This window comes from Hippoglossus stenolepis, chromosome 14, assembly GCF_022539355.2.
Source record: "Hippoglossus stenolepis isolate QCI-W04-F060 chromosome 14, HSTE1.2, whole genome shotgun sequence".
Lineage (NCBI taxonomy): Eukaryota > Metazoa > Chordata > Actinopteri > Pleuronectiformes > Pleuronectidae > Hippoglossus > Hippoglossus stenolepis.
In genome coordinates, this window is record NC_061496.1 from 19,459,915 (window position 1) to 19,480,453 (window position 20,539).

A 20,539-nucleotide genomic window follows, 5' to 3' on the forward strand; every position below is an offset into this window, starting at 1 on the left:
TCACGTCACAGGTACACTCACCTGTGGAAATTTCAAATAACATCCACCCACTTCACGCACTGGCCAATCAGCATTAAGGCTGTGAAAGCGGTGACACCCAGGTAACCACTTCCCTCTTACGGTAACTTCAGTCTAGCAGAACCTGCTGAGGTGGTAATGGAAGTATCTACCACACAGTCCCAGTAAACGTCTCATATACAGGCTGCACCTCGACATGGCCAGGAGAGCAGGGCGACAGAGAGTCCAGCTGCCCGACTGTTACTATGAGGGTTACCTGGAGAAGAGGTCGTTCAAAGACAAGGTAACTTCTCAGGCAGCAGAGACATGTTATTGTCGACTGCAGGAGAGTCAGCACAGGTTGTCTTTGAATGTAGCATGCAACAGCTGAATGGATTGTGAAGAGACACTTTGAGTCTATTTTCTGTATTTGTCTTTTGTTGTAAAGTTTTTTTTCATTTAAGTTGGTATGGCTTAATGCCAATTTTAAAGTGTTCTTCTAACAATCTTTAAACCTATTTTCATCGTCCCATAATCGATAAAGTCGCGGATGATGCAGCGATGAAAATAATAGAAAAATTCAAAATTTTAAGAAAAAGGTCAACCAAAGATTGTATGTTGATCCTGAAATGTAAAAGTAAGGGTTTTGTCAAAGATAGTGTGGTTTAATGACTGTAAGGTCTGCATCTAGCAGTTGTTATTATTTCCATTGTTCATCTATCTTTCTTGATTATTAGTTGACAGTTGCAAACGGGAGTGCATGATGATATGTGAAATAGGACAACTGTTGTTGTGATGCTAGCTTTACTCCCTTCTCTGTTTGTCTCTTTCTCTTGTGTGTGTGTGTGTGTGTGTGTGTGTGTGTGTGTGTGTGTGTGTGTGTGTGTGTGTGTGTGTGTGTGTGTGTTTGGCAGAACCGTGAAAGCTTGGTTTCTCAACAATGTCCAGTATAGTTGCCAGGGATGTCCTCAACACTTCTGTCAAGTTGAATGCTTTTTATATGTCAGAGCCGTTCATCACAGTCCTTGGTAAATGCCGGTGAAGTGTTGTTTTCTCTGGGCGGAGCAGCCTGTCATTAGATAGTTATGATAGTTAGATAGTTATAGTTAAGTTATGTGGACTTTGACTTCTGCAGATTGTGAGCAACATTTCTGCGTCTGCGACAGGTCTGACTGCTTTTCAGCCCTCTGTGCCATGAGGATTTGTGCGGGCTTGAAACTGACAGAAAAGTAAAGAAACAAACTGGCATGACAGGCTTTGCAAATAGTAAATCCTCTGGGTTTTTCTGCCAAGTCATCGCTGATAAGACATTGTACACTCTCAGATGAAAGCACATGAAATTACAGTGGGGGAAGGATTTATCTGGGACACTTTAGGTGTATACCTAATGAAGGAAGGGCAGCTCAGTTACATCAGGGGATTTGTTTGTGACTAAATTGGGACCATCCTCTGTGCAAACTTATAAATACCGGACTGGAAAGTTGTTGCATTACTTGTACCACACAGCGTTGGCAGCATTTTTCCCTGAGACAGACAATGGTGATCTTAGATTATGATTCACTCCCAAAATTTATCCAGTGACATGTTTATAATTACCTGCAGGTCAAACCACTTCAGCACTATTTATACCCAACACTGATTTCTAATGTGGTGACAAACTCTTGACTCATCAAGTCAAATCCAGGAACAGATTAACTATCCTACTTATTTGCCTTGTTCTGTTTAGCTTTGGTTAGTTTGTATTTCCTCCTGTTTCCATAGACCTATCCATAATTATGTGGGCCGATGGCGATACTGTTAATACAAATCTTTCCAATACGAATTTGCACATATACATATATATATATATATATATATAATAAACATTTTGCAATTATTTCTAAGATGTACTTATCAAACTGTTATGACAAAGACGTGTAATTGATGCTTGATATTTGACAGTTTAACCATAAACTTTATTATAAATAGCTGTAGATAAAAAGTAAACACAAATACAATCAAATATATAGCCATGAATCTCGAAAATAATATTTTAAATGTTAACATAAATGCACATCTTTTCATTATTGCTTATTCTGTAAAATATAAGCTTTCATATTGGCACATACCTGCAAACATAAACACAGATACCGATATGTTTTTTAAAGGCTCATATCCGCTAATTTTTTATCAGCTGACCAATGTGGGGTTCTATAGTTTTCTGTGTCTGATGTGCTGTATTTTCATTCAGTATGTTTCTATGTGTGTTTGTGCAGACGTCCCGGAATCTGTGGACCTGCCTGTGTGGAAACATGCTTTACTTCTTCAATGACAAGAGAAACACTGATGTAAGTTATTTGGGTTAATCAATGAAAAACTGTATTTAAGGTTTTTCCCCAGACAATTCTATATTGAGCCAACACCTGTGGCTTTGTGTGTGTGTTTCCTCAGTACATAGAGAAACTGGATCTCAGTGGACTGATCTCAGTCACAGACGACAGCAGCCAGGATCGTAACCTGGACGCAGCCAGACTCACCCTCAGGTTGCCAGATGGAAATATCAAATTCACCGTGAGGGAACATTAAGAAAATATGCTGGTCAGGACTTTTGTTTTAATTCCTGTTTATTTACAGTTTGTTAATGTCTCTACAGGCTCCTAATACAGAGGCTCGTGAGTTGTGGAAGGGCTTTATCCTCTCTGTGACTGAGGTCTGTGATGCACAACATTTAATACACAATTTATGTTTAAATGGCTGAAGTTTGAGTTGGATGAGACACTTGGAGACACTTGAGATAGTGGTATGGTTTGTATCACGACACTAATAAGAGAAAAACTGTGTGTTTCCCTGCAGCTGTCAGTGCCCCCCTCCCTCAACCTGCTACCGGGTCAGTTCCACATGCTGCAGGAAGCAGTGGAGAATGAGAGGGAGAGATTAAAATGTGTCGCTCCGCCTGAAGTCACCTCCTATGCCTACATCAACGATCAAGTTGAATTACCACCGTGAGTACCAATCAGACTCCATAGTATTGACACAAGTGGTGATTTTCTAATATAATGGCCATATTATAGAGCTGATACCAGGATACAAACATGACTAAATTAATATCTGAAGAGAGAATTGTGAAATAGAAAAGGTCTTTATGGGTCTGACATTACTTGATAATTCCTTCCAATGTGCCTCTCTTAAAATCTGTAACTTTTATTACTACAAAACATGTAAAGGGTACATATGAAGTTAAAACTCCCGAAAAACTAAATGTAAGCATACTGGTAAAAACATTAATAATTCCCTTGAACTATTATTTGCGTTCTCATGAAAATGTTAGATTTTATTTTCTGTAGTTGTAACAAATACTCAATTAATCAATACATTTCTTTAATTAATCAGGGAATGCAGATTCAACCTCAATGGTGCAAACCCATAGTAAAAGTCAAAGTCAAAAATCTTGTACATATGTTTACCAGAGACACATAGACAGTAGTATAAGCAGCATACACAGTGATGGACATATTAACAAAAAACAGGAGCAGTCATAATTTAACACTTAAATGAAACTTTAATTGTTTGTGTCATTGAAAGAAATGTCTATTGAAGGGACTTATTCCTCATATGAGAACTATAATAATCTGTAATCATGGATATCAAAGGTAACAGTTCCCCACATTCATGAGTTTGAATCTGTTGATAAATAAAATGGTAGCTTTATAAATGAAGATGTTGCTCCCTTTGCGTATAAGTAATGTGAAAAGTAGAGATGTCTGACTTTAAATTGGACAGAGCTTTGTCAATAGAGGGTCCTAATGTTTAAAATGTTAAGCATATTAATCTTCACATGTGAATTTTAGGTTTTTAAATGCTCTTTATGGATTCAGTTTTAATTCATGTTTTAGCATCAAAATAAATCTACACACTGAGAGTACACCTCAGCCTTTATTACCTTAGATCTCAGACAAAACTTATGTAGGTTTTCATTCACACTCACTTCACAGACGTCCAATCTGTGAGTTCTTGTGCACCACTTTTTGTTGATCCCAGTTTTGGATGAGTGACGTTTTTCCTTCTGTCTCGTCGCTGCAGCTGTTACCACAGAGTGTCTCGTCTGGAGGCCGAGCTGCTGCTCGAGAAAGAGTGCAAGAGAGGAAACCTGCTCATAAGGCCTGGAAGCGACGGAAACTCCTTCGCTATCACCACCAGACAGGACCATGTCGGGTACACACACACACACAGTTTGTAAAGTTTTCAATTTGATTTGTTTCCTCGTTTTTTTGACTGACTTGTTCTCTCTCTCTCCATCAGTGCTATATTCAGTCACTACCGTGTGACTACTAAGCATGAAGGGGGCTTTTCTATTGATGTGGACAATCCTGTAAGTGTTTCTACCATCCCTCTACTCTCTGCAGAGTTATTCTATCCAAACTATCAGTGATATTGACAGTTGCCCTTGAATAAAACGGACAATAAAGTAGCCTGACGTTGCCTTTCGGTAACTTGATAAATCTGCTTATCTAAATGAGCTTCAGCAATGCCAAACATTTGACAGGGAAGTAATGTGACAATACTTCCCAGAGAAAAGTGTGAATGCGGCAGATGAGATGTTGCTGTCACTGTCACTGTCATGACTCACTGCTGGCATAAAGTGATGCGTGTGTGTGTGTGTGTGTGTGTGTGTGTGTGTGTGTGTGTGTGTGTGTGTGTGTGTGTGTGTGTGTGTGTGTGTGCATGTGCGCATGTGCGCATGTGCACTGGCAAGGTGTTTCCGTGAAGAACGTGAACACATGATGTTCCAGGATCAGAGCCAGAACACAAGCTGTTTTCATTGTTGTTGCATGTGCTGAACGTTAATGAGAACAAGCTTTTCCCCGTGCAGGTTCACTGTGACACACTTCGAGATGTGATCAACTACTTGGTGGAAACAACTGACCGAGCTCTGGTTCCGCTCATCATCGAGGAGCAGTATGAGAAAAACATCTGTACGTACAACTACAAACTTTTACATTCACTTAACTGTGCAATACTCATTCCTATCTGTGCAATTCAATGACTAATGTGCAATCCAGTTATACTGTATACATCTTGCTATATATATATATATATATATATATATATACTGTATATATTATTTCAATTCCATTTATATCTTTATATTTCCTTTTGTTTATATTGCACTTAATTATTACTTTTACTGATGTCTATTTTTGACTGTCCTCTTTGGCGCTGCAACACAGCACATCTCCTCGATTTATAAAGGATTATCTTATCTTATCTTATCTTATCTTATCTTATCTTATCTTATCTTATCTTATCTTATCTCCATTCACCAAAGACTTATGTAAGTTTTTTATTTTTTTACAGTTTTTATTCGGTCGGACAGGGAAAATGGAGAAAAAAGTGTTCAGCAGGCTTTTTCTAACCTCAAGTTGCCAAGGTTGCCGCCAAAACCAGGTACTGTGTCAATTTTAAAATAATAATATGAATAATACCTAGTAATACACACTAATATGTTAAAAAACCTAAGCACCAACTCACTCAGCCACTCAACTGTTTGTCAGAACTGTTTTCTGTGGTTCAGGTATTCAGATGAGGAAATTAGATCCGCAAGAGGGTTCATCTTGGACCCCTTCCAAGTCACAGCAACACAAAATAGAACTTTTAATTAGTTTGTCAAAATAGAAACCAATAACAAAAAATTTGTATAATCTTCTATTTAACATTATAAACCCACTGCATATACTTCAGGGGCTGTACCTCTAGTGGTTGATTAATTCACTTTGTGGTTGTACTTAAAATAAATATTCCACTGAATCAAAGCTTTCTGACAACATTGTGAAAACAGTGGAGTTATCACGTAGAGGTACGATCGCGTTGCTTGTTCATACACTCACACAATCACTCATGGTTTTCTTATTTATCAAGCAGGAACAAATTCCTCTAGAGTGTTTTTGTTCCGCTGTGGACTTGATTCAAGCAAACAATAAGAACGAGATGCCTGTTTGAGACATCTCTCCACACGTTGTGTTGTGTTTGAACCAACATGGTGGATCAACAGACACACAGATATTTCCATCCCCAGAGCCACAGCACATGCATAACTAAAAATCTTCACGTTAACCTTTATTTTACTGAATATGCTGTTCTCTAAATGCTCAATTTCAAAAACCACCTACAACCAGTGGACTTGAGAGCAGCCCGCTGTAGTTTAGGGTTAGGTGATTTCACTGTGACAGCACTTGTTGTTTACCTTATTATGTTTGATATCAACCCTATAATAATGAATTAATCATAATTAAATGTTTTCCTTTGCAGTTGCTTTAAAAGTACAGACTCCTGAACGAGCACCGACGCCAGTTGAGTGTGAGTTTAACTCTGCCAGTCAGCTCTTGATTTTTCTGTCTTGCAAACATAAACTGGTATGACTCCATTTTTTCCATCGCTGTGGCTAACGCACGTCTCTGTTCAAACAGTGGAGGTGAGAGAGGATCGACCTGTCGCTCTGCCAGGTATGTCCCTTCTTCTTATCGCTCTATCTCACAATACTCCATTTATCTGCTGTTTTCGCTGCTTGATTTTGAATCGTGTTGGGTTTCATTTTGTTTCCCATAGAGCTAAAGAAACCTTCCGCCTCCAAACCTCCAGTTCCTGCTCCTCGCAAATTGAACCCGAGTAGGTCAACCTCCTCCCTCGCCTCCTCCACAAAAGAGCTGAGGAGGAGAAGCCTCACAGACCCTGTAGAACAGAGTGAGTCCACTTGAGGACATTTACCATTTTAATTCATATTTAACCTGCACGCCAGCAGCAGCACGAGCAGAGTGTTATTTTTTGCCCATGTCTGTGTGCGTGTTGAAAATAACAATGCATGGAAGGATTTTCACCAAACTTATTGGGAATATTACTTGGGAGGGTATCTGCAGACGATTCACTTTTACAGCTAATTGGGCAAAGGTCAAAGGTCCAGACCGATTAACTATGATCAGAATCTTTTTTTTTCAAGGTATCACTGCTAAAATAATCAAGTTAAACAATCTAAAGCTTACGTTGATCAGAAAATGATTCCCCAAAAAAATCATGTTATACAAGAGACATCATGAAGAAATCACAATGAAGTAAGAAAATGATGTCATGCATTGTTAAAAAATGTATTTGTATTGTGGGTATTTCTGCATCCTATAGACACGTCCTAAAGCTTGTATGGATTGAAATATTATTCATGACAGTATGGGAATGACATCATGACCTCACTATGAACTCAGAAAATTATACATGCAAGTATTTATACGCTTTTGCAACAAGTAAGATTAGAAACACGATTTACATCTTATTTAGAAGAACCAATAATAATCATTCAGTTAATTTACCTCAGGATGACATCATTATGAAATGGAATTATTACAATATAAAAAGTTCGCATTGTCTGACGCAGCATATGTATTTCCTCTCTAACGCTTTTCCTTTTCTGTTGTGTTTGAGGTAAATTTTGATTTGTGAATACGAGCTTTAAAAATAAAATTTGGTTGATTTGATTGACTATTGAAGCTCATCGTCTGATATGCTCTGTTTTCTCTCGCAGCGATATCAGAGCTGAAACTCAAGTTTGAGCAGAGGGCAAAGTGTTTGGAGTGAAGTTTCCTGGTGGGAGTCTCTGGAAGCCTTCACTCACATGAAAAAGGAGCCACCTCCCAGTCTGTCCCTGCACGATGAACTGGCACGGGTGAACAGAGACGACATGAATTTGCACATGAATGACTTCGTCCTCCTCTGCACCGTGGTTCTGCTCCTCTTCCTCCTCCTCGCTGGCTGCCTGCCTGTCAGTAGTGAGGCCTCTCTGAAGATTAACACTTTATTGATTCACCCTTCTCTAACACGCATTAGCAAATTAATGGACTGTAAAGAGGGATGTACCTGTCACATTATCTTCACCTTATTTTCCTTATCAGTGTTGTTTTTTTGGTTCATTTTGTAAATGTCATTATCATGTATACATTTATATTTTTTTAAGCAACTACGGACAGGATGTTTTGTCTCGTAGGCTCGTGATGTTTATATGTAAATACATGTATAGTGTTTCTCTCAAAATGACTTTCTCTTTATATAAGCCATGAGTGAGTAGAGACAGATTCCCAGAGATGAGCTGCTGATTACTTACATTATGTAAGTGAATAGTTTATCAGTGAAGTCAGCTCATTTTGTAGCTTTGATTGCTTCCATCACATCAAGTCGGACCGTTGAACAAGTGACTTTAAAATGTGTGAGGCAGAAGTTGGAAATAATCAGGCTGTTTTCAATCTCCTGTAGCTGCTCTACTTTTTCGTTGCACCTCTTTTTAATAGTTAACTTTCCTCGTTTGAAAAAATTAAGTCTGTGAGCAAAGTGACCTCACTCCTTTATTACCTCAATGGCTGATACATTATAGTGGAAAAATTCAAACTATTTACAATAAACTGACTTTTTGTCCACACGTGAAATAAAGGTAACATAAATCTCAGCTGGATGCTTCTTAAAACATTGCAGGCTACAGTTATTCAGGAGATGCATTCGGGGGAACAAAGAGCAACAGGGCAAAGTGAGACTTTTACCATGTGTTGTATGACATGGACGCTACTCAGAGTGCACAAGTAAGGATCAGTAACATCAGTAAACAATTTCAAGAGGCCACCACTTTCCTTTCTAGCCCAGGTGGATCCCAAACCTTGCTAATCCTCACACCACAGTAAGTTAGCTGTAGCTACTGGAAAGGTATTAGTTATTGTGGGACGACAGACACACCCACGACTCATCTCTCTGCAGATTAAGTGGTGTTATTAGGTATAGACACATACATACTATACATACAAGCATTAGGGTGCAAGTCAGGTGAATACAATGAATACAGTACAGTCATTTCCAAATTCCTGAAGCCGTGTCTGACGGCTCTGACTCCACTTCAAGACGTTAGAATGAGGAAAACTCCCTCTGTCAGACGAAGCTCAACACCGACTCATTTAAAACTGACAGAACCTGAGCAGAAGGCTGAAGGATCCAGTTTCTTACACTCAGTGTGGGTCCTGACTACAAAATGAAATGCAGTAAATACTGATAAGTCTTCATGCCATGGCAAGAATTCAACTACAACATCCCTATTATGTGTGTGGTTCATTTCTCAAGATCCATTAGTTGCTGGCAAAGTAGAATAAATCCTGATTGAGTGATGAACTACATTCTACTTAGCAGCTCTGTCTAACAGCAGCTTGTTATTTGGGTTACATAGGTTGGTTGATGAATAGAGGCAGATTCAGTAGATGATATTTACCACTAAGTTACAATAGGATATACTGACACTGACACAATACATTGTTAAACTGAAATAGGGAGACCAGATCTTGCAGTGAAATATTAGCATGATGGTGCGGATTAGATTACCCGATCTGGCCAATCAGTTTGGAAATGACAAAGAAGGCACAGGGAGAGAGCGGACAGGACAGGGCTGGACCCTGCACCTGCAGCTAGCTGCATGACAGTACAACTGATAGTTTTGGTGATGGAAAGAAAGACAGAAAGGAAGGAAGGAAGGAAGCAAGGAAGGAAGGAAGGAGAGGGCAGCGGCCAGCGCTAAATATTTGCTCTAGCAGCAGTGGGACAGTGCTAATTGAATGTGTAGAGAGTGACAAACTAGTACGACTACACCTAACGTGCCCCAAGCAACCACAACAGCCAGAGTCACAAATATGAAGGATTATGTCACTGAGGGCGCCGATGACTAACTCGTTCCAAAAAACATTTATGTTGTCATGCACGGACATGAGAAACAGGCTAAACCATCGCACCCCAGTGATGTAACTCTTCCATGATATGGCTTTGACAGGCGTCATGGCAGAGATGATGTTCTGCAGCGGGTGACAGCGATCAGATCGAGCTGGTGTAGCATCGAGCTGCTGACTGGATGGGTCTAGGTGAGGCTGGCGTTGGAGCTGCTGGTGCCGCTGTTCTTCCTCTGACCGCTTTGCACCATGCTGGGAACCTGCAGGCCCGTCACTACTGAGAAACTGCCATTCCACACCTGCAGGGGGCAGCAAAGTGACAGCCAGATTGATAACACAGAGGTCACAGGATGATGGTTTGAGAGCACAGAGGCTTCTAAAGAAACAGTTCTCACCATGAAAGCAGGTATAACTGGCTGTGGGAACTTGGTTTTGAAGGTGTGCATCAGCTGCTTAGTTTTGGCGTTGTAGAAAGACAGAGCACCTGGAGAGAGCGAAGAAGGCCAATCACACTCATGTACTTCAATAAAAAAGGACAGCAACGAAAAATTCTTATGATTGTTGATTTACCTGTCAATTATTTCTAAAAATTATCAATTAACCTTTTATTTTACTTTATTGAATGTTTATATAAAAGGGCCTGGAGTGATGTCTTAAAATTAAAGGCCCTACAAGTAGATTTTCACTGGTTATGAAACAGTCTCATTTTAATCTTTATGACCTACAACAGCAATGAGACAATCAGGGAGAAAATGGGCCTTCTCTATAAACTATACTCAATGTCTGTGTTCGGGTGGATAACCCACAAAGTAAACAATCCTACAGCAACAAATTCATGCAGCAACAAAAAGATACATTATCTAATCGCTATGCATTCTGCAAACAGCTGTGTGTCTTTTTTCACTCCTTCAAAAACAAATGCCGATGTTATTACAGCAGGAGAGGTGGACAAATCAACACTGTTGTCCACTGAGGCACCAAACTCTACTCAAATGAAAAGTTCCTTAAAGGGCCTGATCAACATCCCCCAAAAATCTAAAGTATTTGAAATTAAATTGAATACGTTTTTTTATTTTTTTTATTTTGCCTGGTCAACCTTACAAAAGAGTTTTTTAACCTCAGTGGAACTTATGTTATTAAATTTAGTTAAATATATGAATACAAAATGAAAATCCTCACATTTTAGAAGCTTCTTTTTTGCTGTTGTCGAAACTGTTGCTGATTAATGTTCTGTCTACAGGGATAAAAATATCTTAATAATAAAGCACATACAAATAAATCATCTGCCCTGCAGTATTTTAAGTGGCTTTTTAATGCAGAGTTATAACTGAATATCTGTAATCTGTATTTTCTTTGTTCAGCATCAGTGACAAACTGAAATTTCTGCTCTGGAGAGAGAATCACTGAAACCCACAGTTCAATAGACCAGCAATGATTCTGTCTCTAATCAAACACCAACTATGTGAATGTGATTATCTTACCTTCTTCGTAGTTGATGTAGACTCCTATCCTGCTTGGGATCGGACAGTCCAGTGTTCGAGCCTTGTTGTTGTGCTTGGCTGTGAGGCTCTGCTGCAGCCAGTTGTTCAGATGGATGCACCAGGAGGCGTTGCTTTTCCCCAACTGGTCAAACCGGCCGAGGGTCCGCAGGGCCACCCCGACAGCAAAGGCCTTGCTCTCATTGTCAAACCGCACTTCCCAGTACTGTTGGCCGGCATCGATCATGGTGTCAGCTGTAATGAGACAAAAGCCCAGATAATACAGGTCAGGAATTACAGTATCAATATTAAGTAGATTAAGAGTTGTGCTTATGAACCTTTAGCACTGAAAAAAAAAGAAATTCTTACCCAGCACTGTGTAGGACTCTGCCGTGAACCGGTCTCTGCCTGGACGGGCAGTCGGGGCTCTTTTAGGAGACATGAGTGCTGACCTGATTATAGACGAGACATCAGGGTAGAGACTCAGATTTATTCATAATGACATCATTGACATGGTTTAAGGACCTTGCAGTCATCATCCATACAAACCTGGCTGGAGAATGCATGGGGGAGTTGGTTCGGTTCTTCTCTTTGCGGATGTCCTGGATCTTTCCTCCGCCGCTGTCCCACTCCACACTCAAGTCCTCAATCTTTAGGTTCTGATGAGCCGAACCAGAGTCCAGTTTGAAGGTGAAGGCTGGAAACCGAGCAGGAAGCAAACTTTTTATTAACTTTTAAAACGAATAAAACACTTAAATGGTTGTGACCTGCTGTGAATGGACCTGCTGTTTATGCCCTGTATTCTCACCATGAGTTTCTAGAGTAACTGGCTCAGAGAACTCTCCTGCCACGGCCTTGTTACACGCTCTCACTCTGAACGTCATGTACCGGGTGTCAAAGCGCAGACCTGAGAATAATGAAAAACAAAACTATAACTTATAAATCAGCTTCATCAGGGTTCAAACAACAAATGCCGAAGGTCTCTTCACAGCCTTGCTTGTACCCGTCAGTGTGTGCTCCAACTCTCGTATCCCCTCCACCACCATCCAGGGGTAGTCCTCCCTGATGCGTGGTGGACCCTCGTGGTTTGTCCGTCGATGTTCCAGTATGTAGTGGTCTATCTTAGTGTCAGGCTCCTGTAAGGTCCATGCTACAGTCACTGTGTTGTCACACACCTGGCACTCTGACACCTGGATCTCTGGAGTGGCAGGAACTGAATGTGGAAGAGAAGAAACACCATTTCTGTTTTGAGGGACATCCAAAATCAGTTTCTGTGAACACAACCCCGCTCATGCTAAACATTTTCAACACTTGACAGTAACACATTCTGTGCAAAATACATATATTAAACAGAAGATTTATCTATTATTAATTTCTGTCTACAGGAAATTACATTACATAAATATGTACAATAAAGCAGCTCCATTTTTAAAAATATCTGCCCACTTTGTGGCAGAAAAATTAAAGAACATCCTGGTAGGGACCCAGGTCAGCATATTTTCACCTTGTAAGTAGCTACGTATACCTTGTTAGCGGATAATTGTCTAGACAATAGTATTGTCTAGACAAGAGTCCTTTTGTGGCCAGTGCCAGTGGACAAATGTAGGTTTAATTGTAACTCTTCCTTTCATTTGGTCTCTATTGTGCCCCTAGTGGCATTGGTGCAAAATATATTATTGTGACCACGAGTTATTAAGGTTTTGGGACGAAATAACTTACTTGTGTCCATGAGATAACTAAATTGTGACCATGTCTTAATATTTGTGGCCACAAGATATGAATCTGTTCTTTACTGACAACACTGGGTCCTATGTCTCTCTAAACTAGTGATTGCAAATGTTTCCATCACCTGGCACTGTCGGTGAATAGATTTGCATCTAGTGGCCACAGAGAAATGATCCCCCTATTACCTTATCAACTTGTGACCACTCAATAATATTTATTCCACTAATGTCCCCAGTGGGGCTCCGTAGGGCTTTAACAGCTTCTGATAGAAAGAATATGGCCCGTCAAGCTTTAACTTTCCTTAGCAGCTCATCGGCCTGTCGTCTGGTGCTGCAGAGGAGGGATAGAGTGGTTTTATCTGAGCTTTTCCGCTGCTCGCAATGAGCTCGACCCCTTCAGTACATAGGTGAGCTGTAAAACCACACCAGCTCTCGAATGAGGTTAACACGTGTCATAGAGCTGCTAACCAATCTCTGTGGTTTCATCGCCCTGAGCGAAGAAAGCGATGTTTCATGTTACTTGTAATTTGACTCATCAGTATATACAATACTGATAAGTGGAAAATCTGAAAGACAGTCTCACAGATGGTTTCTATTCTGACAGCGAATGTAACCAAGGTGATAAGAGGTTAAAACCTGTGTATACTACCACTGATAAACAGATTTATCCATAAGAAGATTATTTTACCTGCATTTATTGGCTCCTCTTTTTAACTTTCAAATATCACATATAGCCCAGCTACTACAGTAAAAGTAAAGTATTTCCAGCTGAAAGATCAGTATCAAGAGTAAAAGTACCAGATTTGGCCAGATTTTCTTGTTTAATTTAATTCAGAATTGAGTATAAGATGCATAGATTGATCATCATCAATTGACCATCATCAATCACAGATTAAAATGACTTGAGAAGGAAAGTTTAGCAAGAATTATTTTCGTATAAAAATCCGAATTAGTGAACAGCCTAGTATTTGCAGCAGTTAATTAAATGTAATGGATCAAAAAATTTAAAAAATCCTTTTGAAATGCTGTAGCTTAAAGTATTAAGTAGCATGAAATGGAAATACACAAGTGAAGAACATGTACAATACTGATGTAAATCTACTTAGGCAGTTTACAGACATGAACTCTGTAAATTGTCCAGAAAATTGAGTTTGCCTTTAACATATGATGAACGCAACAGGAGATTGTCTGGGTCAGACAACAGGAAAATGTCAGGCAATTAAGGGGTGGCGTCTGGGTAGAGCATGCAGGATAAGACCTATTCATTCTACTGCAGAAACCATGTGTTTTTGTTTATAGCACATCGACCAGGCACTCAAATAGCCCGTTTGCACTTAAATTTGCTCTGCTTCTGCTCAAATTGTGTGCTTGCATTCATCGTCTGCTCTCAACCCTCTCAAATTTTCCAACCAATAGAATGCCAGGTGAGGTGTTGACCACTGGCCTCTGGTCGTTGCGGGCGCGTTCGCTTTACTTCTGAGCGTCGCGTGCAGGCGGTTACTCTTTGACCGGGTTCATCCACTCCTGCCCTCCACGGCTTTATTATATGGACTTCCCCTTGCTTTCTCTAATACGTTTGGAATAAAAAGACAGTTATTGTATATACCGGAATATACAGCAAGGGGAAGTCCATATAATAAAGCCATGGAGGGCGGGAGTGGAGCAGAGTCGGAGTGGATATCATTCATTTCATTGGTTGACCAGTGGTCAACCAATGAACCTGGCATTCTATTGGTTGGGGAATTTTGACAGGGTTGTTCCACAAAAAAATCCAAGAGCAGAGGAGAAATCTGAGAGCAGACGATTCATGAGCGGCAGAAAGCAGCCCGAGTGCGGAGAAGGGCTGAAGCTGGAGTGCAGGAAATCAGTGCGAGCAACAATATATCTGAGTGCAAGCACACAGTTTGAGCAGGAGCAGAGCAAATTTAAGTGCGAACAGGGGCTATTTGAGTGCAAGGGCAGGGTTTGGATGAAAAGCAGTACACAATCTGAACATGAATTCAACAAGTCATGTGTTCAAACTGAAAGACCACACTCTTGAATAAAGATAGGAAAAAAACATTTTTTTTTCACATGGGCTCACTGGGACATTTTCCAGACATTTTACTCGGGCCTTGGAGGAAAAGTTCCGGAAAATGTCCGGAGCAACTGACTTTGTGTTCTCACGTGCAGCCCCTCCAGATTTCAGTGCATGTCTGAAGAGAGCTTTATTTACATCATGCTGTCTACAAACGTTTCTATCAGCGTGTCTTTGTTGTAAATGTGGATCTGACCTGGGAGAAACTTGAGACCCTGCAACATCTCCCTCTCCTGGCTGAAATCCACCATCAGATGACTCATGTTGTCACTGGCTTTAGCCTTCAGGGAGAGGCGAAAGGCTGGAGCCATCGTCACGCTGCAGACAAAGAGACGCACAGAAAGAGACAAACACACAGGGTGGAGACAAGCACGGTGCATTATTCAACTAAGTCAGAGAAGGAAAAACTAACACACAAACAGGTGATTCTAGTACAGCTCACTAAGAAAAGGCCACTAGCTACACTTCTGTTACTACAACTGACCTCATTATCCTGGTCAACACCTGCGCCCAGGTCACACTGGGTGCATGTGCAGCGCATGCTGTGTTGCTTACGCACATCTGTTGTTCACACAGAGCGTGTCTGCAGCTGCTACGGGAGGTTTTAGGTATGACTACTGTATTTCCTCAAATGAAAGTGGGTCATGTACTCAACTAAATGTCAAGACTCTACGGTATGAAGCTGTGCATCTCCAGTCCTGCCAATATTTCCCAATAAAGCCACTATAAAACAAATGAATGCCGTAGTCAATAAAAAACCTTACGTGTGCTTTACATGTTTACTTTGAAACAGGGTTATGCAAATATTTATGTTTGAGACATATTCGATATTAAGACATTGAAACTGAGCGGAAAGATCATTTTCATACAATTCAATTTTGCTGTGAATCGCGTGTGGAGACGTGGAGAATATGGGCGAGACCCCGACTCTCTAGAAGAGCAGCGCAGATCAGACATGTCTCATGCTGGTGGCCGCTCTTACGCAATAACGTGGGGGCAAAAATGAAACGCAAGACTCTGCACACGCACTGCTCAGCTATCCACTGTGGCCCGGGCGTTAGGAAGCAGAACTAGAGAGGGAGCATTTATCCAGGGAGAGGCTGACAGCGGATGGTACAGACTTTAGAGGACAGTGGGAAACAGAGACAAAAGAAAGCTTTTCCATGGTGCTTATTGTCTACAGAATGGGTGTGGTGGCTACACGTTTGAACGCATGCATGCTAGATGATGAGATAGCTCATTGGTTACAGGAGGCTATGACAAAATGGAAGCAAGGGATGGCTGAGTACTATACCTATCCTTAATGTCTTTGGCCGCCTGGAGAGGAGGAGCAGAGGGAAAATGAAAGAGAGAGAAGAGATACGGAGCAAAGAGAAAACTGAGTTGTAACCCATCACATTTCATTTAACACAAAATATGTGCAGGTGTTAAGATAACACTACACCACAAGAAGCACGGATTCAATCATGTATATGGACACTGAAGTTCATGGTCAATCATTAAAACATTCAGAGAGCAGGGGAACAGTGCAGCAGCACCACAGCAGCAGAGCAGTCGCCCAGTTACCTGGGTGAAACCGTCCGTCTCCGAGGAGCACAGTGTCTGATTGGCCAGCTCCAGCAGCTCCTCCGAACTCTCCAGGGCTTTGGAGCAGGCGCTCAGCTGACTCTGGGCAAGATATCACGTCACACAGTCAAACATCTGCAAACTCACAGCCGTTTCGCTGCAGTATAATGGGACTATTATGTTCCCTGCACAGGCTTTGGTGTTTGCGGCATCATTTGAGAGTCATGGCTTTGTCCTGAGACTGCAGGGTGTCGGATCATTGCACCAGAGATCAAGACACCACTGTGAGAATATTTCAACATGACAATATTATAAAACAGCTAATTTCACGGAAGCTGACTTGAAATGACTGTTCTATGGTCAAGAAACTGACAAAAAATCTGCCCTTTAGTGATTAAGTTCTGAAATCAACAATTCCAGACATGACATGAACCTTCTTTAATTCCTCGTGTTCTTAAATTATTTTATAAATAAATAAATGTATTTATTTTTGGTATTATGTCCTCTGCCTTGATTCTCTTCTGTTTCAAAAAGATATGAATTAATTTCTACCCAATATTCTGTATTATGATTATTATTATTAGTAGTAGTAGTTGTTGTATCGGTTTTTTTTTTTAAATGTTCTATCCTATGTTCCTGCCATGTCAAATTTGAATAACAAATCCTTTACATTATGTTGATATTGAAGAAGACCTCAGCGGTACATATCAATTTTATTATTAAAAAAATTAACTAATCAAGCAATTTCTTTTTTTTTAATTAGTCGAGTGGAAAACAACCTTTGAAATGCTATGTTGTCAGGCAGAGACAGTAGTTATCCACACAGTGTACAGAGTGTACAAATTCTGAGCAGGGATTAGCTCCATGTTGGTCTTATTTGTAGTTTTATCGTAGCGTGCTAGTATTTGTATCATTGGGAAAGATCTACACACAGAGACATTACAAACCATGTATGGCGCCAAAACATTTCTCGTAAAATTCTTCAGAGTGATGGAAGTAGAGTTAAACAAAAACTGACATAATTAAAGCCTTGAAAAAAATATTCAAGACCTTGTTCTTGTTTTAACATATTTAAAGTTTTTTAAGGCCTAGATTATTGAGCTTAGAATTTTTTAAGAGCCTGCAAAAAACCCTGGTAGTTTTAAATTGTGTTTTGTTTGATTCTGCACTAAAGTTGGTGACATGTTCCTCCACAACAGCCTGAATATCAGTTCGTGCTTTGAAACCACATTTTTGGTTTTCAGTTAGACACAAAACACACGATTCATTTGGTGATCACGATATGGTCAGATACGTATGATATGAGACAAAGAAGTAAAAAAGAAATGAATACATCGCAGCTTGAGTAAATTCCAAATGTTTTTCAGGTTGTTCTAAATAACTGCATCTTACAAACATTCACACTTATTGTAAAAACAGATAGAGCGGTAAATACCTGTAGTTCGTAGGTGCGGCTGGCTCTCTCCTGTTTGATGCGTGTCAGCATGTTTTCCTTTATCTCGTCCAGGACTGAGTGGAGGGCGGTGAACTCTGACTGCAGGTCGTCCTGCACCCGGTTGGAGTTTGCCTGGTGTCACAAGACAATAAATTAAGTAAAAATGGGAAGCAGCCTTTTCACCTGAAAAGCTGGATGAACACATGGACAGAGGACAGCTGCCACACTGCGAATTAAAGGGATGAAGGTTTTCTGTGACTTTGTACCTCCAGGTTGTCGAGGTTCTGTTTGAGAGTGCCGATGAAGTTTGAAATCTCCTCATTCTTCATGGCCAGTGTGTGGGTGATCTTAAACAGAGATTCCTGAAAAGATGACACAAAGATCACATTTGTACATTTGATATTTTGTCGAATCAAATCCTTTCAGAGCCTCAAAGCAAAGCGTGCACAGTCAAATATTCTCCATCAGAGGGTTGAATGGCTGCAGGTTTCTCTTCCACACTCAACCAGACGAGCTGAGGTGCTGCTGATCATCAAGGACACAAGCTGCTCTGGGCTCTGAGCTCCTTTAGACACATGATCAAATGTGTGTTCTTCAGATGGGGTCAGAGGGACTAGCTTCTGAGCACAGGGAGGACACTTCACGGGCGGAAGGATGTGCATTCATAATTCAATAATGCGGCTCCACTGAACTGAACAGCCCACTGCAAGGGGACTAGATGGATTATGAGCCGGACTACACCTCTGATATATGACATCACTGATTAGATCCACTCTCACGCTGCTCAGTCACAGTGAAACATCATTAACACGGAAGAACTGTGTAATGTTTATTGATGCGAGAGGACCTGCACCGAGGCCCCCGGTCCGGTCCTGTCCGGTCCGCCGCTGCAGCTGCTCCGAAACACCGGTAACAAAGTCGTCGAAGGCGCGGAAATGATAAACCTTCACCCGCACAGAGTCGTATCAATGCAAACGACACGGCTGTGAAACACGAGCTGCTCCCATGTCCACAAACTCCCCGGGTTTCTGCAGCGTCTCCCCCCGCTTCCTTTGTAACACTACGCCCTGAAACAGGCTGCTTCTCCCCCCATCACAGACACCTGTTCCTCGGGCTCCGGCTCACCTTCTGGTCGCCCATCTCGCCGCCCCGATGCTCCGGCGCCGCTGGAGCCGCAAACGCCGCCGCTGCTCCTCCTCCGTGCCCCGGTTCTCTCGGTTTATTCGCGCGGCGGAGCTGGTGCTGATGCTGCCGGGGAGAGACGCATCTCTCGGACGGACACCAACCACCAACGCCTCTGGGCCGTAGTGCGTAGAGCGCATGCGGCAGAGGAGGATTCTGGGTAATGGTGTTTGTGTGGCGGAGCGATGCTGCTTTCAGGTACTGTCGGAGAGATCGTCTGAGAGTCATTACTAATCTCACAATTAAAGGTTCAGTGTGTAGAATTTAGTGGCCTCTAGTGGTGAAGTTGCATGTCGCAGCTGAATACCCCTCACCTCACCCTCCCCCTCCAAACCTCTAGCCCTCAGTTGCCATAAAAACTCAAACGTTGTTTAGTTTTTCCAGACTGGGCTACTGTAAAAAAAAAAACAAGTTGGCCTCCATAGACCTGCTGCTGATGTAAATATAAAGTATTTAAATATAAAGGGCACATTCTAGGGTAAAGAAAACCACAAGTTGTACAATTTAAATGAAACACACTAGTGAAATCATCACTCTGATTATTTTATTTTCAGTTTCTTCCAATAGATGTCTTTCACCTAAATCTGACACACTGGACCTTTTAAAGGAAAAACTTTTTTCAAAATTACGTTATTCAATAAGTTAAGTGAAACAAGCAGAACGAGGTAATGACGAATACAAATTGGAAGAAAATAAAATGCAAACACAACAGAGAAGGGCTTTCATTTTGTTAGGTCAATGAATTAATGAGTGAATTAATTAATAAATAACTTTAAATAGTAATAGGAGGAAAAACATAATATAATGTAATATTTGTTTTGGCTGATGAGAGAAAAATGACTTTTGGTTATTATTGTAAACAAACTCCAACATTTTCAACAACACACTTGTACTTACTTACATACTTAACTTCCTTAACTTCTATGGTTGTAAAAATCAGCAACCTTTGTTACATATAATTTGTATTCATATGGTTCGTTTTGATAATAACGAACCAAAATCAAGACAAATATGTGCAACAATTTGCACATTAAATACCCCAAAACACGTGAACATGCAGTATTGTAGATTCTGTCAAATCAATGTAAACCACCGTCCTACCAAACAAAGGATTTAAGTCCATTTCTTTCATCACAGATAGTACCCACTTTCAAGATCATGAGGATTCATAAGAAATACACCACCTGTAAACTTTTTCATCATCACTGTTCACTGTCATAACCAAACAATTCATAGTCACTTATTATCATGCTTCTTCATTTGACTTAAATGAACTTAAAGACACATTTGTGTCAGATATCATTGTAAAATAGTGGAACTGTTTTTAATACCCAACTGTAAAATGTCAGACACTAAAAAGTCATTGT

At 40.7% G+C, this 20,539-nt stretch overlaps 2 protein-coding genes across 3 annotated transcripts; one reads left to right on the plus strand and one right to left on the minus strand.

Annotated features, from left to right (window-relative positions):
* Window positions 1-146: 146 nt before the first annotated feature.
* Window positions 147-8,458, plus strand: LOC124854721 (signal-transducing adaptor protein 2-like). 2 transcript variants are annotated; one of them, XM_047343016.1, is made up of 13 exons: window positions 147-301; window positions 2,253-2,324; window positions 2,428-2,547; window positions 2,630-2,686; window positions 2,830-2,978; window positions 4,057-4,188; window positions 4,276-4,345; window positions 4,847-4,949; window positions 5,332-5,421; window positions 6,283-6,330; window positions 6,441-6,476; window positions 6,580-6,714; window positions 7,544-8,458. In XM_047343016.1, the coding sequence occupies exons 1-13, from the start codon at window positions 215-217 to the stop codon at window positions 7,594-7,596; spliced, it is 1,152 nt and encodes a 383-aa protein (XP_047198972.1). In that variant the 5' UTR covers window positions 147-214; the 3' UTR covers window positions 7,597-8,458. The 2 variants fall into 2 exon arrangements, with proteins under 2 accessions (XP_047198972.1, XP_047198973.1); XM_047343017.1 differs by lacking the exon at window positions 5,332-5,421.
* Window positions 8,459-8,755: 297 nt separating this feature from the next.
* On the minus strand, window positions 8,756-19,314 carry fsd1 (fibronectin type III and SPRY domain containing 1). Its single transcript, XM_047343015.1, has 13 exons — window positions 19,116-19,314; window positions 18,257-18,352; window positions 17,991-18,122; window positions 16,556-16,657; window positions 16,284-16,306; window positions 15,186-15,307; window positions 12,192-12,401; window positions 11,997-12,095; window positions 11,738-11,885; window positions 11,558-11,640; window positions 11,192-11,443; window positions 10,106-10,194; window positions 8,756-10,009 (listed from the first exon to the last, which is right to left on the minus strand). The coding sequence occupies exons 1-13, from the start codon at window positions 19,128-19,130 to the stop codon at window positions 9,899-9,901; spliced, it is 1,482 nt and encodes a 493-aa protein (XP_047198971.1). The 5' UTR covers window positions 19,131-19,314; the 3' UTR covers window positions 8,756-9,898.
* Between the last annotated feature and the right edge of the window lie 1,225 nt (window positions 19,315-20,539).

Coding starts and splice junctions, on each gene's coding strand:
- LOC124854721 (XM_047343016.1), top strand. CDS start 215: ATGGCCAGGAGAGCAGGGCGACAGAGAGTCCAGCTGCCCGACTGTTAC. Junction 2,548..2,629: donor ATGGAAATATCAAATTCACC/GTGAGGGAACAT, acceptor ATGTCTCTACAG/GCTCCTAATACAGAGGCTCG. Junction 4,346..4,846: donor CTATTGATGTGGACAATCCT/GTAAGTGTTTCT, acceptor TTCCCCGTGCAG/GTTCACTGTGACACACTTCG.
- fsd1 (XM_047343015.1), bottom strand. Junction 15,308..16,283: donor GCCAAAGACATTAAGGATAG/GTATAGTACTCA, acceptor CTTTGTCTGCAG/CGTGACGATGGCTCCAGCCT. Junction 11,886..11,996: donor AGTTACTCTAGAAACTCATG/GTGAGAATACAG, acceptor CTCGGTTTCCAG/CCTTCACCTTCAAACTGGAC.